The 16,447-nt window shown below is 40.5% G+C and overlaps 1 protein-coding gene across 1 annotated transcript in view; it reads left to right on the top strand.

Annotated features, from left to right (window-relative positions):
• The window catches only part of KIAA0100 (KIAA0100 ortholog), a 2,229,983-nt gene that overhangs the window by 108,683 nt on the left and 2,104,853 nt on the right, over nucleotides 1–16,447 (top strand). Inside the window, exon 2 of the mRNA XM_044054400.1 lies at nucleotides 901–1,024. Coding sequence (XP_043910335.1) covers nucleotides 901–1,024 — 124 coding nt within the window. The remainder of the gene's footprint in view (nucleotides 1–900; nucleotides 1,025–16,447) is intronic.

Here is a 16,447-nt window from a genome sequence, read left to right as displayed (position 1 = left end):
TATGTATGTATATATGCATATGCATATGTCAGTATACATAGACACACATACATCTTGTGTGTAGTTTTAAATGCACGGTAAAGAAAGGAAGTTCCCTGTGTTAAGACATCTGTTGACTTTTATTCGTTAATACCTCAGTGTCCTCTGCTTGTTTGGTTGTGCCACCACGAGATGTAGGCTGGTATTACCCCTCAAACTGGTGCATCCCATAGCTGGGTGAAAGAGGCTAAGGGTGGCGAGGGAAGGATACTGTATTGTCATCAGTGTTGCTTAAGGATGCGTTGGTAGATGGATTGATTTCTCTGTAAGTTAATGTCCTATCACCGTAGTGTGCAGTGGGTGTTGGAAGGGAGCTGTCATCTCCTTAGTGGTAACATACTACAGCATAGCTTTGCCTGCTTATTTAAGAATAAGAATGGAATTACAGGGACTTGATTGGGAAAGGTTTGTTAATGAGATTTTTTTTTATTTTGGGAGCAAATGAGGCGTTCACAATGTGTGGACTATTGTCATTTGTGTTTTTCACACTTTTTTTTTTTTTTTTTAATGCTTACATCTGGCAAGCACAAGCATGATTGGGCTGTTTAATTAATTGACTCAGTTTAACAGTTGGCAAATGGAGGTTTATAAATTCAAATCCAGGAGCACAGGAAGAAGCTTCTTAGCTACTCCTAACCTTAACTCTTAGCACCAAACTGACATATGTTTATGTTTTTCATAATAGTAATTGTTTTAAGTAACTGTTGTTGTTGAGTACTTTGAACAGCACATGTGTGCTTCTGATTCTGTTGAGCTGTAATATGGCTTATCTCTTGACATTCGTACTTTTTTGCATGATTTTTTATGCTGGATGTGTTACTAGACAATTTAAGAATTCTTTTTATTCTTTTATTTTCACAGGTGGGCTGTGGCAAGGGTCTTAACTGGAGCTGTTCAGAAGAAGCTGAAAGCAGATATGAAAATTGGTTCTGTTGGATTTTTTTCACTGTACAACATCAGTGTTAAGTTTAAGCACCAAACTGTGGTAAGTGCTCTGGTGAAAAAGAACAGACTAGTATAGTGTTCTTTAAGTGGAAGTGGCTGTTTAAATTCCGTATTCTCATTTTTTTCATATAGCCTTCAGCAAATTGTTCAAAAGACTTGACAATATGGCTTTCTTTTCATATGTATGTGTGTGTGTTTAATCTTGTTTTGTTGCAGTGTTGTTTTACTTTAAAACTCCAAGAAAATACTTAAAGTTCTTGATTTGGGCCAGGGTTAAATCCTTGCGTTCCCCTTCTATGATACCAAAGGGCTTTAACTAGTTCTGAGTTGTGGTACGATTTGGGCATAGCCAGTCTCTCTCACTGCAAGCTACCAGAAAAGACTGCTGCTTTAAGTATTTGTTATATTTTCCTTACCTCTCCCACCCTGTCCTGGTTGTATTTTTTTGGTCAGTGGCTCTCCAGTTAAGGATAATTGGAAGTTCTTCTTTAATTACATTAGGAAACGTAAGTATGACACCTAGTTGCCTTCTTGAACTTTTCAAAATGGTAGTACCCTCTCAGACACTGTAAACATAAGAAACACACTAGTAGATAACTTTAGTGCAAACTCTTCACCTGAAACAAGTACCTCAATTCCAGATGTTCCTGAATCCCTTACAACTTCTAATATCACAAAGGAGAACATTCTGAATGTTCTCTCTTTGATAAAAATACTACTTCCATGAGATTTAATAGTGTACCTGGATGTCTTATAAACATTGCCAAATGTGCCCTTATGGAACCCCCCTCCTTAAATGTTTAACTTTAGCTTTGTTACAAGATATTGCCCCTGAAGTATGGTGAACTGCAGCGTTCATGCCCTTACACAAGGGTCATTCTACCACAGACTCAGGAAACTGTAGACCCATGAACATGACCAGACTGATTTGCAAAGCCTTGGAACTCATCATTTCTGCCCTCATAAACACAATATCAGAAACCGTATTAGGCTAGACAAACATCAGACTTGGTTTGTCAGAATAGGGTCCTGACTACTTACTTTATTTAATTTTATTCAAGCAGGTTGCACAGGCTGTAGGAAGTTTATTGTTACGTTCACACAGCTTAATTGGAGCTGGCTGTAACATTTTTTAACACCTTTACTGAATTATCACTTAAGACATAGGCAACATACATTTTATATAAAAAGAAAAGGATGTGTTAATATGTGCATAGTTACAAACATTATATACCACTTATAGTCTTTTATGCAGTTATCATCAAGCATTACATAAATAAAGAACTAAAGCTCTCAATGATCAGTCTCCATCTCTCTTCTTTTCCATTACCCGTGAAGTATTTTTAAGTATAATATCATATAACATAGTATAATCTAACATAATATAATAGAATATAACGTAGTATAATCTAATCTAATATAATATATGTAAAGATAAAATGCTTTCTTTTACTTTTGCATACATGAATATCTGAATTAATGCCCTTGGCTTAATTTAATGCCAAGTTTTTTGTTCAGGCAAGTTTTTTTTTTTTTTTAATGACAGACTGCAGTGTTATGAATAATTTTCCTTTAGAAACTAAATGTTCAGTGCTAGATGAAAAGTACAGTCTGCTCTTATGTTCCCATGGAAACAAACTGACTTAAGCAAAGGCAATAAATTAAGAGGTCTGGACATCGTTTACTGAGAGAAACTTAAAATTAAAAAGGTAAAAGGCCAAGCAGCTCAGTAAAAATAAATAAATAGTTTGAAATTATTAGAAGTCAGTAAGAGACAGCAGCTTTTCTTGTAACAAAATGCTTTATACATTGTTCTAGTAAATGCTGTAATTTAAAGACAACCACTGCACTTTTTCTTAAGGAAAAAAATCAATGTTTTCTGAAAGCGTATATGATGTTTTTTTCACATCTGGGAGGGGAATAAAGATAAGAAAAGAACAAATAGCAATTAGGGTAATTGAAAGCACAGGCTGTAATGTACTTCAGCATGGATAACCTTAATTATAGGTTACTTAATGGATGTGGGTACTGCTGTCAGTTGCAGACAACTTTTCCTATCAGGAGGGTAAAACTATATTACTTGAAGATGTACATCATTTTGTGTTTTGTTCTTGTTCTAAGCTAACAGGTTATAGGGGTATTCTGGGAGTCTATGTGTTTTCTTTGGGGGTTTCCATTAAAACAAGCAGTCTTGTAAAATTTGACGTTCAGTTGGAGAGTACAAGAAACAATTGTATAAAGTATCAACCTGCCAAACATTAGTGGGTGCATTTAACACAAAAGCTGGAAACATACATTTAAAAAAGACATCATATGTAATAAGTATGAATAATAACTTCTTATGATAATGACTACACTAAACATATTATTCTGGAATATGAATGGCCTTACAGGTATAGACAAAAGTACTGAACTATATTAAGAAATGCAGAGTGCAAACAATACTACAGGAGACATGTTTGAAAGGGAATGAGCTTGTGAATTTGATAAAGAAAGGATTACAGGATGGATATTCATCATAATATAAGGTACAAAGGAAAAGGGGAGTACTTATGCTAATCGCTAGAGAAGCTCCAAAAGTGACAGAAGTGGAAAAAAGATAGTAATTTTAGATTTGTGGTAGTAAGGGGCAACTGGCAAGACAACAGGATTATGCTGACATGTATTCATGGACCCTAAGAAAATTTGGGATTAAATCAACTTTCAGCAGGGAATATTACTTATAGTGGAGACTGGAACATGATTTGCAACAGTGAGGATCTATGTGGCCAACCTAGAAGGGAAAATATAACAAAGAAGGGTAAATGATTGAAGAAATTTATGAAAATATATCTTGTATAGAAGATGGGAATACAGTTGTAGGAATTCAGGATTTACATATTATTCCCCAAGGTACAATAACTGGGTTAGACTAGCAGAAATTATATTTCACAAGAACGTGTGCATTTAATGGAAAAAATCGACACACATCCAATAACTATTTCAGATCATGTGCCAATAACAACCAAGTTAAAAATGCAGGGTAATGAAATACAAATGAGACACTGGCAACTCCCTACCTACCTGTGAAAGAGAGGAATTTAAGGAATGAGTAGTGGAAATTATTTGAGAGTTACTAGGGAAAATAGAAATTTCTTCAGAAGTTAGAACTAGTGAACAGGATAAGATGAAAGTGGAATTAAAAAATAAGGTGGAAATAAAAGAAAAAAAAGCAATATGGATAAAAAGTAAAATAATTATTTAAGAGAGCTGACAAAGGCTAAAGTATTGCAGAATAAGGAGGATCTCACAGAACAAGAAGAGCTGCAATTGCAGAGTGCTAAAGAGAAAATAAGGGAGTATATGAACAACACAAGAGTATAGAAAGATTGCTGTTAAGCAACTGTTGATAAGTCCAGACCACAAAAACTTTAAAGCACAACAGCTTAGGCAAAAGAAAGTAGAAAGGGTTGTTGCCAACCTTAAGGAGCCTCTAACAAGAAAAATAAACAGAGATCCTACACAGGTATTAGAGATATTTCGGAAATTTTAAGAAAACTTGTACAAAGAAGAGGAATGTGGAAATCAAGAAAAAACATAAATGGAAGTATTTACAGAAGACTTAAGTATGACAACGTTAGAGTTATATTAGGCTCAACAATTAAGAGTTAAGAGAGGAGGAAACAAGATAATAGCAGTGATGTATAACCAATCTGCAGGAAAGTTTCTGGTATAGATGATATTCCTGTGGATGTTTGGAAGCTAGTATGAAGCAAGTGATAAAGATCTGAAGGTTTTGTTTAACACTATTTTAAAAAGGAGGGAAAGCACCAACATCCTGAAAAAAATCTGTGGTGGCTGCAGTACCTAAAAATGGTAAGGACCCATCAGATCCAGCTTCATATAGGCACGTTTAAATTTTAAATCATGACTATAAAGTGTTTATGTCTACAATTGTTAAAAGAATAGCAAAGATGTTGCCAAAATTGATGCATCTGTATCATTGTGATTTTGTTGGAGGGTGTTAGACATTTGACAACATTAATAAAACAATGATGATCCAGAAGTAGAGAGAATGTAAGAAAATACTGCTGTCGTCGGTGGGTCTTGATACAGAGAAGGCATTCATTCAACAGAGTAAGCTGGGCTTTTATGAGTAGGGAAATGGAAGCATATGCTTTCCTTGATAAAGTAACTAATAGTTAACAATAGTTAATTAGGAGGCTATATGAGGGATCAGAGGCAGAAACTGAAGTTGGGGGGTTCTTCTCTGATGAGTTTGGTATGAAGAGAGCAACCAGGCAGAGTTGTCCTCTTTCCCCTTTGTTATTTGAGTTATATTTAGAGCCACTGGCAAAGAAAATAAGGGACTCAGAAATTCAAGGATATAATTAGCATGGTAATCAAGAAAAAGTTGGCTGTATTTGCAGGCATTATTATTTTGTACCTGATAAAACCAGAAAAGGACATCTCAGTATTGTGGAACATTATGGCAGTTTTGAGTCTTTTCAGGATATAAAATTAATGAAGACAAATCAAATGCTATAGCTGTAAACTATGTACCCTACACATGAATTGGTTCAGCAATACCCATGCTTAATGGGATATTATAAAATTAAGTATTCATTAGTATGGGTTAAAAAAGGATTCTGGTATGGCAGCTAAAGATATGTGGGAAGAGACTAAACAAAAGATAATAAAAAAACTGAGAAAATGCAAGTTCTTGTTTATGGATATGGATAGCAAGACACAAGCAGTGAAAATGTTTTTAGTCCCTTAACTTTTATATATAGGTCAGACATACTTTTATCAATCAGAGGAGAAGTTGGAGACAGTAAACTGCTGAATGATATTATCTGGGAGGGAGAAAGGGCAAAAGTCAAGTGGGAACAGTTGAGCCTTCCAATACAACTAGGTGGTTTAGGATTACCTGATTTGAAAGGATATTTTATAGCTGCACAGTTAAGACACAAATACATAACATAAGCAGAAAGCTATAATTCAAAGCGGAAAGGGTAGATGATGAAACAAGGAGGGATTCAAGACATAAGGTGAGAGTGGGTTTTTGAATGCAGACCTTTAAGGAGAATAATAGAATATTAAGTAGTAGAATGTATTCTAAGAACTAAGCCAACGTAAGAATGGAGAAAAGGAGATTCTAACAGTAGAAATTATTACAATTAGGGGTACAGAGAATAGGCAAGAGGGGGCTGGAATTTACTAAGACCAAATAACTAGAGAAAGAAAAGTAAAAGAATAGGAACGGGCCAAGAAGACATTTAGACTGAAGGCTAGAGACTGCCTTCACTATCAGGGACTGATATCGGAGTATAAGCTAAGAGAAAAGGATAGGGGAATCCTGAGTGAAACAGCTGCTGTGCTAGATTTTTTAGTTCAGTCTAGAACAGAAACTGTTGTAATAAAGGGCTAATTTAGTAAGCTATATAAAATATTACCTGATAGCTATAGGACTCAATTTAGAGGAGGTTAGAAAAGATAGGGAAGAGAAACTGAATAAGCAGTTTACAAGGAAAATATTGGAGGACGTCTGAATGGCACTGAAACATGCAAGAAAGTCTGGAAGACTTAGGATTTTTACTTGGAAGTGTTTCCCTAAATATTTTTACACACCGGGCAGACTTCAAAACGATTTTTCCTTGGGCAGATAGCATGGCAGTGTTGGTGGTGTGATGGGGAAGAAAGAGATAACTGACAACAAATGCTTTAGGGAAGAAAGAGATAACTGACAACAAATGCTTTGGGAGTGTAAAGATTTGACAGACTTTAAAAATTCATTACACAGTACTCTGTCAGAAATACTGGGTGAGCAAATGGGTGTAACTAAGGAATTTTTTTTGAGCTAGGATACTGGATCTGAATTGCCTAGACATAGTAAAGTCAGTTTAATTCTGGTGGCTGCCAAAAAAGAAAATACTCAAAAATTAAAGTCGAAACCAGCTGTATTTGAATTACTAAATATTGTAACAAAGATAAAAGAACTGTAAGTGTGATCTTTAGAAAAGGGTTGGAACAAATTACAAAGAAAAATGGAAAATCTGGGAACAATGCATGCAGAATAATATTTTGTAGGGCTGAAATTTAAAGGAAGGCAGGAATTGATCAATTTATGTAATGCTGGATTGATGATAACTGCATAAAAGACTATAAGTGGTATATAATGGGCCAGATTCAGGAAGCCTCCGTGTAAGAGTTATAACTCTTACACGGAGGCTGCAGTTAAACTGTGTGATGTCAGCATGTCATGCATATGCATGAGGTGCATGAGGCATGCTGAATCACACCAGTAACTCTTACACGGTCCGTGTAAGAGAGTAGGGGGCGTGTCTGTAGGCTAAGCTCTGCAAGTGGACACGCCCCCGGAAAACTATAATGGCTGAAAGTAAACAGCCACGAGAAAGGCCATGAAAATGTGAATAAACACACTATACAACACATGCCCGACTGGCCATCAGTGTATAAAGTGAAGAGATGTCATAAAAGTAAATGAAAACCTTTTTTTTTTTGTTAAACCTCGTAAATGTTTGCTACTGTGTGCGGGGGTGTGCTACTAGCGCAATCACAGTTAGCAGTCAGGGGAAAAGGATATAAGAACTAAATATGCAAAGTAAGCCAAGAAATAATAGCTTAGTGGTAGAGTACCTGCCCTATGTGTAGGCAAGCAGGGTTCGAGCCCCTACAACAACCTTTTTTTTATTTTTGTAAATAAGCACTAAAAAGCCCCCAGACAGTATTGTACAAATGTAAATGTATTCCCTTTTGTAAAATGGAATGAAACAGAGCATATATTTTGAAGTAACATAAGAATAAAAATAGTCAGAAATGTACTGATAGCTAAGCTGCCGTGAGGCAGACTGCCCGTAGCCGAGTAGTGTTTAAAAAGCTGCAAACTGCGTGCCCGTTGCCAAGCAGCGGATAAACAGGCTGAAACTGTGTGCAATTAGCTGAACATGTGTGTCACTAGCCAATTCAGATTTATCCCAGCGCACACCGTTTGCGCTCCGCTCCCACAAGCTAACTGCCAGCGCGCATGCGTTACCTCCCCGCAAACGACCGCAGACCAGGTTTAAAGTGCTTAAAAGTGCTTTTGGCATGTTTGATTGACAGGTCTTCAACTCATTTCTGTCAGGAAAAGCAAAAAGCAGTTACCAGATTCGAACACAGGATACCATGCACTAGAGTCAAGGAACTAAACCACCAAGCCATGACAGCAATACCTAGAAAAGCAGAAATAGCATATATATGGGATAAAACCCAGAATGGAGCATGAGAAAGCATTTTCAGTGAAGTAGATACAATTCCAAAACGCCAATCAGAGAAATGTGCGGAAAAGCGGCATATATAAGCCCCATAGGCGGAATACACAGCATAACTGATTGTAGAACAGACTTGCAGTCAGCATGAGTGGAGTAGGTGAGGGACGTTGCTTTCGAGCACAGCGTTGGGGCGTTGAGGAGTCCAGATACATGGTCTGGCTCCTTGTCCATAATCACGAGGCCCAACTCATGCAGGGCCAGGTCTCATGGGGAGTATATAGGGCTGAGGCGTGGGACCAGTTGGCTCGTGAGCTGACCAGTGCGACTGGCATTCCACGCACTGGTGAGCAGGTCCGTCACCACCATGCGGACCTGAAGAGACGCAAGCAGGACCAATTGAACTGTTGATCCAGGAGGCCCGCAAATGCCCAACGCCCCACGACTGAGTAAGTCACATTTTACACATGTATGTAAGGATTTCAACCAGCTGATACCATGGAGATGTGTAGTCCAATATTATTCCCTTTGTATTACAGCTGCAGGTGTCCGCCTGCGAATGTCGAGATGCACGCCAGAAGGCTGGTGCGGCTGCGCCACCATGCAGGTTAGTAACCCCACCCAGTACTTGTAAATAAATATTATTATGTACCATGTATCAGAACAGTGCAGTGTATTGATTAAAAGTAATATAATGTGCAATCAGGAATTGAACTCCTGCAGGTATGGCTGCAACAAGTTCATCAGTATGCAAGTGTAACTGGAAATATAATTGATAGGATTAAACAGTGCTGTAATACAGATGTCCCATCATTAATTAAATATACTGTAACCTGCAGTATAGTCTCAAGAGTACAGCTTCAGAATCTGAGGTAGTCACATGTCAGATATATCCCCTGTTGAAATGCTGAATCATGACAGAAGTGAGGCTGTTGGAAAGTGTTTGAATCACCACAGGTCTAATATGTGAACAAAGCCTAGAAGTACCAACCTGAACTGTGAAGTTGCAGAATGTGTGAGAGTGACAGAAAGGCTCATGTATGAATAAAGAAAGTAGTAATAACCCCTGAATATATAAGCCTCAGTGTGTTTTCACAGAACTAAATGCATGTGGGAAGTACAAATTAACATCCCAAACTGATTTCAGTGTGTCTGAATCTGAATGTCTAGCTCAAAATCTGTATATGGTGATAACAGTAAACAATTTGCAGATAGAATGAATGATTATCTGACAGACTAAACAGCCATAGTTGTCCCCTGTCCTGTCATCAAAGTGTAGCAGGATGATGTATCTGATCAAATTCAAAATAAGTAGGATAGTGATGTATGTGTAACAGGTGTAGCATGACAGTCAAATAAAGATTATTTTGAAACATCAGCCTCAACTTAATTGTGTATCTATGATAAATGTGAATTAATGTTTAACATATGAATGTGTCATCACTTTCTATCCCCACCCAACCCTGTAATTCCATATAACAACATCCACTAAATAATGGTATGTGAACATTTCATTAATCATGGACATTTGTCCGCTCCAAACATATATGCATGTCTGTTCGTGCATGTGCCCTGTTTATACCTGCAAATACGATGGCCTGTTGCCATTAATCAACCCTGCATGTCGCTTGACTGTGTTTTGCTGTTCAAATAATGCATGTGATATTGATATGCCCCTTGTTCAATGGTGTCCATATCTGGGTGTTTGTTTGATGGGAATACCAATGCATGCTGTTACAACTAATCTGAATGGAATAAAATGCCACTAACCCAAACTAACATAACTACTCACAAACCTAGAACGCTTGGGAAGGCAGGTCCCAGCGGACCCACCTCTCCCACCTCAGCTGGTGACTGCACCTGGCACTAGTGCCCAGGCGGACCCTCCGTGGCCCTGTGCCACCTTCGGGTGGAAGCGCTGCAGGGGATGGGGCCCGCCCCTCTGCAAGTGTGGCCGGAGGGGTTCGCCACTCACCCTCCGCGGTGTCCGGTCTGTGGTGCGTAGGGAGAACCAAGACACTGTTCTTGGACCCCCACCCCAGCTCGAGGCTCGTGTGGCCCAGCTAACGGCCCCCGCCATTGCCCCGCCTACAGCCCCAGCACAGCCCCGCCCTGGGCTGTGAAGGAACAGTGGCAACTGCCTATGGGTGGGGATATCAGTTCCACTGTTGCCATCTGTGGGCTCGTGCATCTCAGATATCCCAACCTCCGTCCCCGTCTATTGTGTACCCCCCCCACCTGTGTCATACACCGTCCCTGTATGCGCCTTGTCTGTCTTGTCTGTTAACCTACCCAACCTACCTCCCCAGCTTTACCGACTTCCTTCACCTGTCATACCACTCTCACCTGTAAAAAAAAAAAAAGGGCACTCTGTCCCACAAAAATTACGCCCATACATAGCTGTCCATGTCGCAGACATGTCCGCTGGACATCTAAACTGTTAATTACAATTGGCTGTACAACAAATATTAATGTTGTCCTGACACCTCTCTCAGAGGTGGAAGGTTTCAAATGTCTCACCAAAATACATAGAAATATACAGCTGTTGCTGCAAAAGACATGGGCATCTATGGGCCTTACCTACACCCTTCCTGCAAATCCCACGCTTCTTTCCCTACTGTCTTACCCTCTTTGTGACCCCTTTTCACCACTTTCCTGTCACCCCTTTTTCTTTCAAAGAAAATAGCGCGGGTGTGCGCTTGTGTTAGCGGAGCTCACCGCCAGTGCGCATGCGTGAGCTCCGCGCAAACGAGCGCAGACCTGGTTTAAAGTGCTTAAAAGTGCCTTTATGGCACTTTGATTGACAGGTCCTGTACTCAGTTCCAAAGTTTGCTAAGAAAAATAAATTCCCACTGTCAGTCTCGAACCCAGGACCTTGGTAACATTAGTCCGTATGACCTACCACTAAGCCATGCCTGCTTTACAAGAACACACTGCTAAAATAAATATAACATGTAATAGTAGGAATCAGTATAAAGGTAATATAGGAGATGTACTATCCAAAGCATGTTTGGTAGAGTTTTAATGGCCAAATTACTGGATTCCCATACTAGTTCAGTGTGAGCAGAAACAGCACTGCTACCTGTTAGCTTGTACATAATAATGTAAGGTAATGTACATATGTGAAGGTATGTATATCTACACATACATATATATAAATATATATTAATACATATGAAATATAATCGTAGGTCTCAGTAGCCATACACACTCACTACAGGAAAAAGTTAACATAATTGCTGCAACCTGAATCTGCAACACAGCCTGACCCCTGTGTGACCTACTTACCCTTCTAACTGCTTACAGGTGGCCTCAACACTTTGATTGACAGGTCCTGTACTCAGTTTGAAAGTTTGCAAAGTAAAAATTCCCACTGTCAGTCTTGAAACCAGGACCTAGGTAACATTAGTCTGTTTGACCTACCACTAAGCCATGCCTGCTTTGGAAGAGCACACTGCTAAAATAAATATAACATGTAATAGTAGGAATCAGTATAAAGGCAATATAGGAGATGTACTATCCAAAGCATGTTTGGTAGAGTTTTAATGGCCAAATTACTGGATTCCCATACTAGTTCAGTGTGAGCAGAAACAGCCCTGCTACCTGTTAGCTTGTACATAATAATGTAAGGTAATGTACATATTTGAAGGTATGTATATCAACACATACATATATATAAATATATATTAATACATATGAAATATAATCGTAGGTCTCAGTAGCCATACACACTCACTACAGGAAACAGTGAAGATATATGCAGCAACCAGAATCTGCAACACAGCCTGGCTCCTGTGAGACCTACTAAGCCCTTTAACTGCTTAAAGGTGCCTCTAGCACTGTGATTGATAGGCCCTATACTCAACCCAAAAGCAGAATATGAGCATACTAGTAGGCCCTACCACAAGACCATTGTAACACTAGTCTGTATGACCTACCACTAAGCCATGACTCTCATACAGGAATATAGTGCTAAATAAGTGGAACATGTAATAGTAGGAATGAAGATAAAGGCAATATAGTATGTCTACTACCCAAAGCATGTCAGGCAGACTTTTATAGTCCCAATTACTGGATTCCCATACTAGAGTAGTGTTAATGGAAACAGCCCTGCTAATTGTTAGCTTGTACCCAATAATGTCAGCTAATGTACATATATGAAAGTATGTATATGTACACAGATATATATATATATATATGCATATAGCAATACATATGACATATAGTTGTAGGTGTCAGTATGCATACACACTCACTACAGGGAACAGGCAAGATAAATGCAGCAACCTGAATCTACAACACAGCATGAAGCATGGGAGATGTACTAACCTTCACACTCACAGAACACTGTCAACAGCATACCAGCATGGTCCACGCCCTACAATCTGAAAGGGCAACGCCTATCTCACATACCCTTTTATAGCAGTGTCCTAAAATCACAGTGAGACATGCAATTAGTACGCACCCAGCTGCTTGCAATTAGCAAATGCTGCCTTACAATTGGTGCAGAGGCCATCACATGGATCCATGCAGATACCTACAAAAGTATTCAGTACCCACACTCCACTCATGCAATACAGTCATTGCACTAACCGAATGAGAAAGAGAGAGAGAGACAGACAGAGAGAGAAAAAAATATATATACTGACAGCAAGCAGCAAAACAGCAGCAGCAGCAACAGCAGCAAAATACAAGCAGCACGACTGACTCACCAAAAGCTGCCACAAACACAGGTAATGCAAAGTAGCAGGTTAATCCTGTGTATACTGTGACACCTCCAAATGTATCATAGTTCACTATCAATAGGTATGTCCATGAGATAGGTTGTGTGTAGATAGTCATGAAATATAAACATATGTAAAATTGTTGTACATGTGGGCCATAACTAACACTTCCATAGCTTAGAACACAAGGCCAGTTGTGCATATGATGCAGTAGTTCCCAGGGTCAGTAGAGGTTCCTCCTCATTGGTGTGGGACCACTGTGTATGTATGGCACTGTTCAGGTACATATCCTGTAGTATGGCCATGGATTAATATCAGTCTGTCATGTGGTGCTATGTCCTCCAGGGGTGAATGTAGCACACATCCAGGGATACCATTCCGTAACAGTGATGATATGTGTTCTGCAATGATGAGGGTGGCTCTCACCTGGACATGTGAGAGGATAGGGAGGTTACAGTCATCTGGGATAAGTAATAACACGTGTAGGACAATGGGGGTACCTGCACCTAAACTGTCTGCAAAATTGTTGGCAATATCTGTGCATTTGGTGAATGTGAAGCATCTTAACACTGCAGACAACAGATGCCTTCCGTCATGTGAATCTGCCCTGTGCTGCAGTAGCCTCCTACTATTGTTATACAATATGCCTGTATCTGTAGTCCACTGGACAGGATTAATAAGTGGTGTGCAGTTGTTCTGGGTTAGATAACTGTGTGCACAGTACATGCAGTATGTGGGATGTCTGTGGTAAGCATATGCAAATGTGCTGGCGGTGTGTGTTGTGGCTTCCACTGGCCCAGTGGGCTGCATGGATAGCATCACTGTCATAACTACTGAATAACTGTGTAATCACATGCATACATAGCAAGGTAGTGTATTGTGCTTGTGGTGTTGTTCAGATATGTATATCCAGGCTGAGTAATTTGTGTCCACATCACAGTGTTGGATGGCAGCACACATCCAGTATGTATGGATGAACACCCAGAATGTGTCACACGTGTCACCTGTGCAGACGATCTGGCCATTACCTGTGCATCCCCACAACACACACACATGCAACATATGGCAGAAGTACTATAGCAGTACACACATGTTCATAGGTTCATACTAGGCTATCTGCCCGAGGGCATTTACAAGACTAGCCTATAGTTTTGTGGCTTACGCCACCCCTTTAGTATGGGGAACCATACCCATTATTTTGCTGTGCCTCTGTCGAGCAGTGACACTGAGGTAATCCCTGGGGTATATCTGCGATCTCCCATCCATTGGTCAAGATTTCTCTAGAACAAGGCCATCGAGGTGCTCTGCCTCACATATACCGTGATTTTGTTCCACAGCATAGGGAGTCTTTGGTTGATGAATCTATCCCTCCAGCATGTCCTATTAATAGCCGTGTGGAGGTTTAAGTCTCCTGGTCTTGTGGCTCTGATGGATCTAGATTTTTTTAGGTGAAGCATATTCATCAAATCTGGGTCTGACATGGCCTTGTATGTTGGGCAAAGGTCACCTCTGAGCAAGCTGTGTTTACTGACTACAACATACATGGACATGCTGGAGGGCAAATTCCTAACTGAGAGGCTCCCTTTACTCTGTAATGAGCTCGAACAGTTGAGAATGAACAGTTCATAGGTTCATACTAGGCTATTTGCCCTAGGGCATTGGTAAGCCTAGTAGAATGTGTTTGTCTTTGCCACCCAATCAGAAGTTATGCTGCTATGCCCTTGTCCGACTTTAGTATACTACGCCTCTGTCTAACAGTGACATAGAAGTGATACCTGGGGTACAACTATGATCTCCATCCACTCATCCAGATTCCTATGGAAGAGAGTCAATGAGGGACTCTGCCTAACCAGTAGTGTGAGCTCATTACAGAGTGAAGGGAGCCTCTCGGTTAGGAATATGCCCTCCAGCATGTCCATGTATGTCAGTGCTGAGGTCCAGCTCTCCTGAGCATGTGGCTGTATGGGACTCTGATTGCCTGAGGTACATCACGCTCATTACTGCTAGGTAGGACATGGCTGTATATGGCATGCACAGATTGCCCCTGAACAGGCAGTATGCCACTGAGTCCAGCTGGATTCACTTTACCTGGGCAGCATATGACATCTGTGTGAGCCATTGCATCCCCTTGATGATGTACTGTTGTCCTGTACCAGTTGCTGTAGGTGTCTGGTTAGGTACATCCCAAAAGGTGCATTGTATGCAATTATAGGCCTGATGATGGATGAGTACAGAGGCACAATGACCTCCCCTGCCATACATGTGAATCAGTCATGATTAGCTGGGCTATATAACATGTCTGTCAATCCACGCTGCCCATGTGGTAGACAAATGACAGACTGCTACCATGTTTCTTCCCCAGGTCCCCAACCACGCCTACTGTACTCAATGGCCTAACACCTATGTTGTACTGTGCCACCAATGTGGAGGCGTGGGAATCTGCATTGAATACTGATACTCCCCCTCCCCTGTTCAAGTGTTGTGGCCGACAAGAATGGTAACAGCTATAACGTGGTAGTACTGGTGTGCTCCTGTGAAACCTGAAACAGGTTCATGTTACTGCACAGATATCGATGTCCATAATGCTAGGTAGGGTTTTGGGTGCGTGCATCCTTGGGTCTAGACGTCCAGTGTTGAGTAGCATCACTCTTACTTCCTCATCCTTTGTGATACAAATGGATGTGGGTTTGCCTTATGAGCCTTGCCTAATACAGGCACAATGGGTGTAGCAGGAGGCTCCGCCAAATGTCAATAGGACTGTGGTGACAGGTGCAAGCTGTCCCTAGCAAAGCATACCACCCCAAGATGGCAGGGATTGGCACACCTGTGAATGACACCAGTATGTCAGTCAATTGTTGGAAGGGATAATTGTGCCTTGATATTGTGGCATTGTTCTAGGTGAGGGTAGGATGCTACTCAAGGTCAGGGTCAAACTGTCCTGGGCTACGTGCTCAGAGAGCTCTGTAATGTCTCATGTCATGTAGTCCAGGGAGGAATGTGTCAGGCCATTCACAGCAGCATGGACATTGACTGAGTCATACCTGTACCTGCCTTGGGGTTACCTGACTGTTTGTGTTATGTGGCAGGTCATACTGCCTGACAGGCTGCACACCGTGACCCTCACCTCGTTAAGCCTGGTGAACGTGATGTGAGTGTGCCTGATCATAGAGGCACCTAGTACAGGTGTATGAGGTGTGTTGTTAACTGTTAATGGCTGTGAGTGTTCAGCACATTGGCTTTGTGTGATATGTGTTGCACATGTTAGTTCATGTGGTAGTGGTTGCCTGGATGTCTGCATAGGAGGTCTCTGCTGCATAGGCAGAGCTGTGGTCTGAGCCTACAAGTATGATCATGTGTGATCATGTGTTAGGTCCACTGTTGTGTTAGGTCTACGTGAGACTGGAAGTGTAGTGAGTGATCCCTTTGCGACGTGACTGGTTATGGCGGTATTGAGTAGACAGAGCCTAGCCTCCAGTCTGATATATGGTT

Source organism: Protopterus annectens, chromosome 13.part0 (assembly GCF_019279795.1).
Source record: "Protopterus annectens isolate FY-2018-M chromosome 13.part0, PAN1.0, whole genome shotgun sequence".
NCBI classification, from domain to species: Eukaryota; Metazoa; Chordata; order Ceratodontiformes; family Protopteridae; genus Protopterus; species Protopterus annectens.
This window is presented reverse-complemented; position numbering and strand designations above follow the sequence as displayed.